Source organism: Alosa alosa, chromosome 19 (genome assembly GCF_017589495.1).
Source record: "Alosa alosa isolate M-15738 ecotype Scorff River chromosome 19, AALO_Geno_1.1, whole genome shotgun sequence".
In the NCBI taxonomy this organism is placed as follows: Eukaryota; Metazoa; Chordata; class Actinopteri; order Clupeiformes; family Clupeidae; genus Alosa; species Alosa alosa.
In genome coordinates this window covers 1,963,119-1,975,618 of record NC_063207.1, presented here as the reverse complement: position 1 = coordinate 1,975,618, position 12,500 = coordinate 1,963,119, and the positions used below count along the sequence as shown (strand labels likewise).

Below are 12,500 nucleotides of genomic sequence, written 5' to 3'. Positions count from 1 at the left end.
CGACCAGAGGTTATGCTGTTTACATTTCCACCCACACAGCTGCCCCTGTGTTTCTGTGTGTGTGCGTGTGCGTCTGTGTATGTGTGTGTGTATGTGTGTGTGTGTGTGTCTGTGTGCGTGTGTCTGCGTGTGTCTGTATGTGTGTGTGTCTGTGTGTGTGTCTGTGTGCGTGTGTCTGCGTGTGTATGTGTCTGTGTGTGTGTGTCTGTCTGTGTGTATGTGTGTGTGTGTTTGTGTGTGTGTGTGTGTGTGTATGTGTAATCAGCCTCATGTACTACTACATGACTCAATGGCTGTTCTTGCTGGTTACCGTGGTGAGAACACGCCTACCTTGTGTGACTGCCCCGCCCTCCTGGGCCATGGAGCTAAGTGCTCTCAAGTCTGCACTTACAGCTCTGAGACACTAGAGGGCAGACAAGAGCAGCGCTCTCTCTTAGTCGCTCTTGCTTTCGCTTTCTCTCAAGTTCATCCTCTCACAGCTATGAGCCACTAGAGGGCATACAAGAGCAGCTCTCGCTCTCAAACCCCCCACCCCACCCCACCCCGCTCTGTCAATCACTGTTAGGTTCTCTGTGTTTTTTTCACGGCTACTCCTCCTACTCCTGAGAAAAAAACCTTTTTGTTTTCAGTTGAGTGTTTTGTTCTGAAGTCTGTAGAAGGGTGTTTTCTTGAGTGTGTATTCATTTTGCTCATCAATGTTCCTTTTTGGAATTATTCTTATTTTTCTTTGTTTTTGTCACATTTAGGTATTGTGTTCTTGAGCGCTAGCAATTAGTTAGCATTTTGTGAGTTTAATTTGACATGCAGCTGTAATTTTTTTATATAATTTCATGTATATAGTTTTTGCCTTTAACAGTCTTCTCCAGCACTCTTTTCCATCTCACACACACACACACACACACACACACACACACACACACACACATAGACATGAAAACCAATAAATTGTGTGGAGTGTGTGTGTGTGTGTGTGTGTGTGTGTGTGTGTGTGTGTGTGAGTGAGTGAGTGAGTGAGTGAGTGTGTGTGTGTGTGTGTCACCCCCAGACCCGTGGTGGGAGATGCTAGGGGACATCTACAGGTGGATCCTTATTCTGTAGACTTTAGTCTTTCTGTTCATCTGGTTTGTTTATTTGTTTATTTGTTTGTTTGTTTGAATGACAAGTCTTCCTTTTGAATAAATATTCATATCACTCAGTGCTGTCGTACGTATGCTTGGTTTATGTCACAGCTGATGATGTCATCAAAGTGGGACGCAGGATAGGTGTGACTGGGTTCTGCTCTTGCGATGCTCCTTCCCACAGTATTAACACGGTGGTTTGGTTATTGTTTGTTAACTAATAAACAGACATTTGGGGTACCGCCATGTCAATGTGCTTTGTTGTGGACTACGGGAAGAGGGGAGGGGCATATCAGAATGGCCCTCAGCCAATCACAGCCCTCTCTGACAACACTAGGGAGGGTGGACAGCCACCACCGTGATGCCACGCCCCCCACCCTGTCGGGGACACACACACACACATGCACACACACTAATCCTATAGCCTCCTCTATAGTTTAACTAAAACTTTGTTGCAGGGACTGCTCTGTAAACTAAATTGAGAATATAGGCTAACTAATGCGTATGCATGCTATTTTAAATAGGCTAACTAATGCGTATACATGCTATTTTAAATAGGCTAACTAATGCGTATGCATGCTATTTTAAATAGGCCTACTTTTTTGACATTGTTAGCCTCTTGTCTTTTGTACATGTCTTACACTGCATATTTAACTTAAAATATTGAATTTTGTACAAGAAAACAACCGTTAGTAGCCTATTGTAGTGTATCAGGACATCTTGCTCATTGTCACACAGATCTTCTGGCTACTGCACTGAAGCGGCACTTTAAGAAAAGCCCAGACTTCAGCGAACGTCCAATAGCTTTTGTCTAGTTAATTGCCTAGGCTTACTTTAAAAGACAAATTGCCTTGGCCATAATGTCAAATCAAATGAAAGAATGAAGGTGATTCTGATAACAAACATTTATTAAAACACTGAGGAACAACGAATCAAGAACAAGAAAACGGGAACAACACGCAGACCGAAACTCAGCATTTCCATTTCACTTATTAGCAACACAATAAACCTTTTGTCGTGCAAATCATAGGCTACAAAATAAATTATACATTTGGAATATTCTAAAGTGGTCATATGTTATACAAATGAACGTTTAAAAAACAATAGGCCTACAGTATGCAAAATCAACATTCGAAAAGTGAAAAGTGCATTGATGTGTGTGTGTGTGTACTGTAGGTATGCGTTAATGTGTGTGTGTGTGTAGGTATGCGTTGCTGTGTGTGTGTGGGTAGGTATGTGTTGAAGTGTGTGTGTGTGTGCATCCATTGATGTATGTGTAGGTATCCGTTCATCACATACCCTTCACCATACCTAGAGATTGGCATGGTTTTATTTCAGTTAGCCTAATAGCTTCACCATACCTAGAGATTGGCATGGTTTTATTTCAGTTAACCGAGGTAACCAAACCGTGACTGTGTACTGTTCCACCTCTAGTGTATGTGTCTGTCTGTGTGTGTGTGTGTGGGGGGGGGGTCCGGTCCCTCCCTACTATATCTCTTCCTGGTGGATCAGCTCTCCCAGCCTGCCTGACTTTTCGGCCTTCTGGCCCGGGAGAGGTACACTTCAGTGGGGCCTGACGCAGCCGAGCCCCCAGGACTTCCAACGGAAAGGAGAAAGACTATCACGACCCTCAGCATGCAGTGCCGGCAGCCGCCACCAGGGGGATGGCGCTCCAGCCCACCACACTCAAGTGACACGCTGAGATTTAAAGAGCGTAAGGGAAGGGAGGGAGAGAGAGAGAGAGGGAGGGAAATTTTATTGTCAATGAGAAAGCGGGCGCCGCCGACAACACACGAGAGAGACGGGGGCACGGAGCGCGCATACAGCGGTGATATCAGTTACCGAACATCTCACGAGACAAACCAGGGACGTCTGAAAGAGTCGCACGGCGGGCACAGGACGCGACACTTGTCAGTGGGGATTATTAATTATAGGTTCCTGCGCGTGAACTCTAACCGGTGTCTCAGATGCGTGTGGAGCTTGCGGTCCTCGCCGAGGGCACGGATTCCATCGCGCGCGGGTGAACCATGCGGTGGCTGTGGATATTAACTTTGGCCGTCACTTTAAACAAAGGTAAGACACATACACGCACACGCGCGCTATCGAGCTGACTACTAGACCTGTCAGTCAGCGCGCTCAATCTTCCCTCATGAAATGCCGCGTCTCGCGTTTCACAAACTGTGCCCGCTTCAAAACGTTCAGTCTCCTCGGAATCTTCATGAACACATTTGGACAGATGTGTGTGTGTGTGTGTGTGTGTGTGTTTTGCAGCCTACTGAGACGGGGGCTTGTGCTGTTCAGAAAAGTGTTCTGTAGTGATGGGTTTTTTCTGGCCGCGCTTAATTTTATTTCAATCAAAGCTCAGTGGCGCTCAATGTAGCTATTCACAACTACTCCAGAACATTCAGACATGACCTTTTGTGTGTCTGTGTTTGTGTGTGTGTATGTGTGTGATTGAGGTAGAGGGGGAGAGAGAAAGCATTTTAAGTGATGGATTTTCTACGACCTTTACCTTGCATTGATCACAATTATTCGTAACCTAACCCCCACAACAATAATACACACAGAAAGAAAGAGATGACTGGCGCGTGCCCTGCACCTCTCAGTATGCAGGTCGAGTCTGTTATCGGTCCGACCACGGGAAGGATTGGCGGGAGTCGCGCGGCGAGAGGTGATAGAATTAACGTGTCAGATAGCCAGATAAAACTCGCACTGTCTGAAGTGTTGTAATGATCCGTTAACGACGGCGGCCTGGCTGCAGACTCCATTAGGCTTGCTTGCGCTTCTGCTCCCTCCATTCACGTTTCTTAAGAGCGGGAGACCGTGAAGCCCACAGGCTATGGACGGTGGTGTCCGTCAGTTATCTCGTCTCCGGTGCCGCTGTTGCGGCTCGTGTCTCTTGGTAGCCGTTCGTGTTGCTGAGGAGATTCCTTGGCCACTTCGTGCAGTGTGTGCGGCTCGCAGCTCCTCGCGCTGCTTCAACGACAGTGGCAGCACCTGGCATACTGTAGACCTGAGCGGCTGTAACGGCGCGTGAAAGCTGTCCCTCACAGTCGTGCTTGGTGTGCGCGTTTTGGTGGAGAATATCGCCGCGACAGCTACGTGGCGAGTCGGCGGAATGCCGTGCGCGCGCCGCTCTGCCGATGATAAAGCAACTGACGGCTTTTTCTCTTTGTGTCCCTCCGATGTCGCACTGAAAACCGAAGCGCGTGAGCACAACAGCGGCAATTCACTCTTTAAAATCAGCTCATTTGAATGACATGTCGAGTCATTATAAACAACTCACCGCCATTCTAAAGCAACAGCGATGTTAGCTCCATTTTCTACATGTGTGTGTGTGTGTGTGTGTGTGTGTGAGAGAGACAATTATGAGTGAGAGAGAAAGAGAGTGAATGTGAGAGAGGTGTAGGTGCATTTATTGGATGTGTGTGTGTGTGCATTTGGTTGAAGGGGATGCAAATTCGTACCCCTAATCAGGATATCCACAGGGAGCAGCACACATGCATGCGAGCACGCGCGCACACACACACACACACACACACACATGCTCTGTTTCAAACATGCTCTCCCTAACACTCTCCCCTTTGTTCAACACACACAGAGCCCTGCTCACACACTGTTCTCTTGACACACACACACACACACACACACACAGACACACGCACACTCACACAGACACACACACACACACACACACAGCATGCTTTATTAGTATGACCATTTAAAGGAAGATTGTGTTGCCAAAGCCAAGTGCATATAATCAAATGCAAATACTGGGCCATGTGTGGACACAAGCAAATGGGATGAACATGCAGTGGTCAATGCTGAAAGTATAAGTATAAGTATATATACTCTTTTGATCCCGTGAGGGAAATTTGGTGTCTGCATTTATCCCAATCGGTGAATTAGTGAAACACACTCAGCACACAGTGTACACACAGTGAGGTAAAGCAGTATAAGTATAAGTATACTGTATATACTCTTTTGATCCCGTGAGGGAAGTTTGGTCTCTGAATTTATCCCAATCCGTGAATTAGTGAAACACACTCAGCAGTGAAGCACACACTAATCCCGACGCAGTGAGCTGCCTGCTACGGAGGCGCTCGGGGAGCAGTGAGGGGTTCGGTGCCTTGCTCAAGGGTTCCTGCTGGTCGAGGTTCGGGACTGGCAACCCTCCGGTTACAAGTCAGAAGCGCTAACCAGTAGGCCACGGCTGCCCCAGTCAGTTAACCTGCCAACAAGTTAACCAGACCATCGGTCAGTTAGTCAGTATCCTTGGTCAGTTAACCAGTACCCTCGGTCAGTTAACCTGCCAACAAGGTAATTAATGCACTCACCCATCCATCTCAGACCAGCACTGCTTTCCAAAATCAGATAAAAGTAAAACAAATTATGAATCAAAGCAAGCAAACGTATCTGGAATGTTGGGACAATTAAGCCAAATCACAGCCTGACTAACCCACATGAGAATGCTGTTATCGACTAGCCCACATGAGAATGCTACTTAGTTATCACAGCCTGACTAAGCCGACAGCCTAACTAGTCTAGAGGAATACGGATTCAGGGGAAAATAGGGAGTAGGAAATTTCTCTGATTTTGAACAAAGCTTTTTTCAATAGCCAATCACGGAGAGGTGGCAGACCTTGTGAGTATGCCCATATACTGGGTGTTTCATGAAAATACCGCAGACAGCGGACTAACAACCAAAACAATGGCATTTAGTTTGCCTTTGTAGCCATCTCTAGCTAGCCTTTGCTTAGGCAAATGAGACATAACTTTTAAGGTTTAAAGCAAAGGTTGTTATGAGCTTTAATTTCTTCAAAAATTGGCTCTAAACATGCTTCAATTATGTTTGTATCGGCAGCCATTTCGTACTGGTTTCGGTAGGAACTTTTCTCCATGAACACAACAGAAGTGAGATCAGCGGGCGTCTCTGAAAGTAGTTGTTTTCTGGTTGTGAAGGTTTTGGCCCAGAAGTTCGTTCAGCATGATGCAAGCTTCTGGGTACCCAGATTACAGCCTGACTACCTAGAGCTACAGCACTGCACTCTGGGGGCATGTTCATGAGCAGCTACAGTGCTACACTCTGGGGGCATGTTCATGAGCTACAGTGCTACACTCTGGGGGCATGTTCATGAGCTACAGCACTACACTCTGGGGGCATGTTCATGAGCTACAGTGCTGCACCTAGGGTTCATGAGCTACAGTGCTACACTCTGGGGCATGTTCATGAGCTACAGCACTACACTCTGGGGCATGTTCATGAGCTACAGTGCTGCACTCTGGGGGCATGTTCATGAGCTACAGTGCTACACTCTGGGGGCATGTTCATGAGCAGCTACAGTGCTACACTCTGGGGACATGTTCATGAGCTACAGTGCTACACTCTGGGGGCATGTTCATGAGCTACAGTGCTGCACTGATGTTGGTCCTTCTTTACGCTTCTCTCATCCTCTCAAAGGAACTCTGAATCTCATTCATAGTGACCACTGGGTCCTTGGTTACCTGTCTGACTGTACCTGAGCGGCCAGATCTAGGAAGACTGTTAGTTGTTACAAACTTTTCCATTTGAGAATGATTGAGGCTACCGTGCTCTTGGGCACTTTCAATGCTGCAGAATAGTTTTTGTATCCTTCCCCAGGTCTGTCTCTTCACACAACCCTGTCTCGCAGGTCTACGGACAATTATCTTGACCTTGTGGCTTGGTTTTCACTCTGACATACACCATCAACTGTGAGACCGTATATAAAGAGATGTCTACCTCTCATAATAATGGCCAATTAATTAATTTAGGCACAGGTGGACTCTAATCAAGTTAAGTACATATATAGTTGTAGAAGCATCTCAAAGACCATTGGTAGAAGTAGAATGCACCAGAGCTCAATTGCAAGTGTCATAACAAAGGGTCTGAATACTTATGTAAATGGAATATTTCAGACTTTTATTTTTTATACATTTACAAAACACTCAGAACACCTGCTTTTTTGTGGAGTGTTGGTGCATTGTGTGTAGATTGATGAGAAAAAAAAATATATGAATCCATTTTACAGTAAGATGAATCTGAAACATAACAAAATGTGGAAAACTTGAAAAGGTCTGAAAACTTTCTGGTTGCACTGTATTACTGAACGTATTTCACAATGTATTCTGTTAGTCTGAATACGTTAGATTACATCAGCATTGTCTGACTGGATGAATGTGTGTTTGTGCTGCGATGCCTTTATTAGCAGTGTGTGTTGTGATGAGGTAGGGGGTGTGAGGGAGAGTGTGTGTGTGTCTGTTGGGGTGTATGAGAAAGAGACTTTGTGTGTGTGTGTTGGGGGTGTGAGAGAGAGAGAGAGAGTGTGTGTGTGTGTGTGTGTGTGTGTGTGTCTGTTGGGGTGTATGAGAAAGAGTGTGTGTGTGTGTGTAGGGGTGTGTCTGAGGTGTGAGAGAGAGTGTGTGTTGGGGCTGAGAGAGAGTGTGTGTGTGTGTGAGAGAGTGTAAGTGAGTGTGTTGGAAATGAGAGCGAGAAGGGATGAGTTAAATTGTTTTCTTTTCATCAGCCAACTCTGTTTTTCATTCATTAGCTCTATGATATACTCACCCTCCCAACTAAACACACACACACACATACACAATCTTCACACCCACACACATATGCACGCATGTATGCAGGCACGCACACACGACGCGACGCCAGTTAACGCACGATCGCGACGCATCGAAGTTCTCAAAATGGGCATTTTCTGGTATCAGAAAAAACTGTGAAAAGACAAAATGTACTGAATAAAAAATAATTGTATTCATTCCTCCCAAGATGTAACTGGCATTGGCATGTAAGATCTACAGTAAGCACCTAGACAAGACACATGTTATGGAAATAGACCCGTGTGTGTGTGTGTGTGTGTGTGTGTGTGTGTGTGTGTGTGTGTGTGTGTGTGTGTGTGTTTTTTTTTCATCGAAATAGACCAGCAGTAAACACCTTTTGTACTGTTTTGTTCACCAAATAGGCTGTACAGTACTGTCTCTAAATGGGCATTAGATCCATACAAATAGCAACACAGAACAGACATGGCAAAAAGAACAAACGTTTTGGCCTCTGGCTCAGAAGTTTTACACTTCCCAGAAGGGTCGCAAACGCTTTTCTTTAATTCCCTGTTGCTTATGGAATAAACCAGCAAGAATAAACCAGCGACCATTCTTTGATTTTCAGCGAGCCTTTCCTGGATCATGCACACAAAAAAACAAACAGGAGAGCCGGGCGCTTTCATGTAAAAAAAGGACTTTATCTGAATAAGATTGACAATTATTACATTAATATATTAATAATAATAATAATAATACACACACACACATAGTAATGGCTCCAGGAGAGCGGCGCTTCATGAAGAAAAAAAAAGGACTCTCATCTGTGTAAACAATTGAGAAAAACTCTATTTTGTATTCCTGCTTTTAATTCATTAACATTACTTTGTAGAAATCTGCTTTCACTTTGAAATGGTATTTTTGTAAAATGATTGTAAACAAAAGGAAGCAGTAAAAGGGGAAATATAAGGAGGGGACTACTTCATATGGGCAGTGTGTGTTCAGTTAGGAAAGGACTGAACACAACTAGTATGTGTGTGTGTGTGTGTGTGTGTGTGTGTGTGTGTGTGTGTGTGTGTGTGTGTTCAGTTAGGAAAGGACTGAACACAACTATTTTCAGCAAGTATGTGTGTGTGTGTGTGTGCGTGTGTGTGTGTGTGTGTGTGTGGGTGTGGGTGTGTGTGTGTGTGTGTGTGTGTGTGTGTGTGTGTGTTCAGTTAGGAAAGGACTGAACACAAATATTTTCAGCAAGTATGTGTGTGTGTGTGTGTGTGTGTATGTGCGTGTGTGTGTGCATTTGTGTGTGCGTGTGTGTGTGCATTTGTGTGTGTGTGTGTGTGCGTATGTGTGCAGGTGTGTGCAGGTGTGCGCGCCAGTAAAAGCGGTGTGTGTGGGTGTGTGTGTGTGTGTGAGTGTGTGTGTGTGTGTGTGTGTGGGGGTGTGTGTGTGTGTGTGTGCGCAGCGTGCAGGTATGTGTGTGTGTGTGTGGGCAAAGACGCCTCATGTGAAGACCACCGGCCCGCAACGGATGACCGCAAAACACGATGCAATAACGGTAATAATGATGCACAAGGACACACACACACACACACACACACACGCATTATGGGTTGATGTTGCAATGATGTTGTTGTGGTTGAAGAGGAGGAGGAGGCGGGAGAAGAGAGGAAGAGAGAGGGGAGGGAGGGAGAAGGAGGAAGGGGAGGAGGGAGGATATGAGGAGAAGAGGAGGGAGGAGGGGGAGGAAGAGAGAGAGGAGAAGAGAAGAGAGGGGGAGATGAGGAGAGGAGAGGAGAGGAGAAGAGAGGGGGAGATGAGGAGAGGAGAGAGAGAGAGGAGAGGGAGAGGAGAAGAGAGGGGGAGATGAGGAGAGGAGAGGAGAGAGGAGATGAGGAGGGAGAAGAAGAGGGGAGATGAAGGAGAGGGAGAGGAGGAGGAGAAGGGAGAAAGAAGGAAGGGGGAGAGGGGAGGAGGGAGAAGAGAGGGGGAGAGGAGGGAGGGAGGAGGCTCCTGGAGCCCAGGCCATGTGTTTCACACTCAGCAGCTGTCTGCTTGGTTGGCTTGGCTGCAAGTGTCATTCAGGTTGGTTTGTGTGGCATTATCTGATTGGTTGGTATTTAGTATTATTCAGGTTAGTTTCTATTTGCAGCCATCTGATTGGATGATTGTTGTCCTACAGGAAGAGGAAGAGAAGCTAGGAAACGTAAAGGCCTCTCTCAGGACAGGTTAGAAAACACCACACCACACACACACACTGCCTTGCCTACTGCTGCTCTGCCACACACACACACACACACACACACACACACACACACACACACACACACACCATAGTAATGGCTCAATACTGCTTGCTGAACAGTTCTGAGTTTTTGAAGTACCACATCTGTAACCAGTTCCGTGTTGATATGTTTGCAACAATAAGGTTGCAAAGGTCTTGGAAGAGCTGCTTTTACCATCATGAAATGTTTCATGTGTGACTCACAGTAACAAAAACTTTATAACCCACCAGTATGTACTACTAACTTAACAAAATATAAATTTACTGAATGGGAGGATAATTTCTCTAACTACATTATAGATTCCAGCTCGTTCCTTACCTTTGTGCTGCTTTTCTTTAGTGTATTCTTTTCCTGTGCCATTCCACTTTTTACTCATAACTCTGCTTTTAATTAATGTTGCTGAAAAAATGTTGACGTGTTCAATGTATTTTTCCCGCTGTATTTATTATTGTGTGTGTGTGTGTGTACCCACAGAGGGTGGGAGGAATTGAGTGTGTGTGGGTTAGCTGATGAAAAGAAAGCAACAGTGTATGAGTCTCTTCCTAATGTCCAGTCTGAACAACCTAAACAACCAACCAACCAGAGAGGGAGAGAGAGAGAGAGAGAGAGAGGAGAGGGAGAGAGGGAGGAGATGAGAGAGAGGGAGAGGGAGAGAGAGAGGGAGGAGATGAGAGAGGGAGAGAGAGGTAGGAGAAGGAGAGAGAGAGGGAGGAGATGAGAGAGAGAGGAGGGAGGAGGCAGGAGAGAGAGGTAGGAGAGGAGGGGAGGAGATGAGAGGGAGAGAAGGGAGGGAGGGAGAGAGAGGAGAGGAGGGAATAGAGAGAGGGAGAGACAGGGAGAGAGAGAGAGGGGGAGGAGGAGGAGGGAGAGGATGGGGAGGGGAGTAGAGAGGAGGGGAGGAGAGGGAGGACAGCATGGAAGAGACATCATGTGCAGTTTTGTATGTGTGTGTTCATGTGTGTGCAGTTCTATGTGTGTGTGTGTGAGTGTCGGTGTGTGTGGTGTGTGTGTGTGTGTGTGGCCAGCAGTGGCCAATGAGTGTGAGTGTCAGTGTGTGAGCGTGTGTGTGTGTGTGTGTGTGTGTGTGAGCTTGGTATCTTTCAGGTTGCATGTGTTGCAATGTGTCTTGACTCGTCTTTGTCTAAGGGACAGTGGAGCTGCTCGCCACCTGTGTTTACATGGGAGGGTAATGACGTGTGTGTGTATGTGTAATAGCATGTGTGTATGTGTGTAGTAGTAATGTAGAAGTGAAGTGCATAACTATCTGGAGCTCTCTTTCTCTGTAGATAATGTGAATATGTGTGTGTGTGTGTGTGTGTGTGTGTGTGTGTATGTGTGCTTGTGTGTGTGTGTTTGTCTGGCGTGTGTGTGTAAGCGCATGTATCTTGGCGTGTGTGTGACCGTGTGTGTGCGTGTGTGTGTGTGTGTGTGTATTTAATAATAATATTAATATGTGTATGTGTGTATGTGTGTATCCGTAATAATATGCGTGTGTGTGTGTATGTGTGTAATATTTATTAATATGTGTGTGTGTATATATATATATATATATATTAATAATATATATATATATAATAATATAAGCAATATAATAATAATAATAATAATATAATAATATTATAATAATATGTATATGTGTATGTGCGTGTGTGTGTGTGTGAGGCGTTTGTGTGTGGGAGTCGTCGCGTGTGTGTGTGACCTTTATTAGAGATGTGATGCGTGTGTGTGTGTGAGCCTTTGTGTGTGGGAGTGCGTGCGTGTGTGTGTGTGTGGCGGTTGTGTGTGGGGAGATGCGATGCGTGTGTGTGTGTGAGCAACATATTGATGGGGGTCGCATTCTTGCGTGTGTGTGTGAGGCAACTTTATTGTGTGTGGGAGATGCGTTGCGTATTATTGTGTAAGCGATTTGTGTGTGGGGAGTGCGTGCGTGTGTGTGTGTGAGCCTTTGTGTGTGTGTGGGAGTGCGTGCGTGTGTGTGTGTGAGCCTTTGTGTGTGGGAGTGCGTGCGTGTGTGTGTGTGAGCCTTTGTGTGTGGGAGTGCGTGCGTGTGTGTGTGTGTAAGCGTTTGTGTGTGGGAGTGCGTGCGTGTGTGTGTGTGAGCGCTTTGTGTGTGTGGGAGTGCGTGCGTGTGTGTGTGTGAGCCTTTGTGTGTGTGGGAGTGCGTGCTGCATTAATGTTGTATGTGAGCCTTTGTGTGTGGGAAGTGCGTGCTTGCGTGTGTGTGGTGAGGCAGCTTTGTGTTAAGGAATTAACGTTATTGGTGGTATTGAGCCTTTTGTTGATATTGGGGGTCTGCCGTGCGTGTGTGTGTGTGTGAGGAGCCTTGTGTGGGGGTGCGTGCGTGTGTGTGTGTGGCGTTTATTAATGCGTGGTAGTGTGAGCAACTTTGTGTGTGGAGATGTGATGTGATGTGTATTGATGTGAGCAACATTGTGGGGTGCGTGCGTGTGTGTGTGTGTGGTACTGATATTGGTCGCGCGGTCAGTGGTAATGATAATGTGAGGCCTTTATTATTGACCAAGAGATGCGTGCG

General features: G+C 46.0%; 1 protein-coding gene across 1 annotated transcript in view; it reads left to right on the top strand.

Annotated features, from left to right (window-relative positions):
- Positions 1–2,866: 2,866 nt before the first annotated feature.
- The window catches only part of kirrel1b (kirre like nephrin family adhesion molecule 1b), a 68,821-nt gene continuing 59,187 nt past the window's right edge, over positions 2,867–12,500 (top strand). Inside the window, exon 1 of the mRNA XM_048228243.1 lies at positions 2,867–3,191. Coding sequence (XP_048084200.1) covers positions 3,146–3,191 — 46 coding nt within the window. The 5' untranslated portion in view covers positions 2,867–3,145. The remainder of the gene's footprint in view (positions 3,192–12,500) is intronic.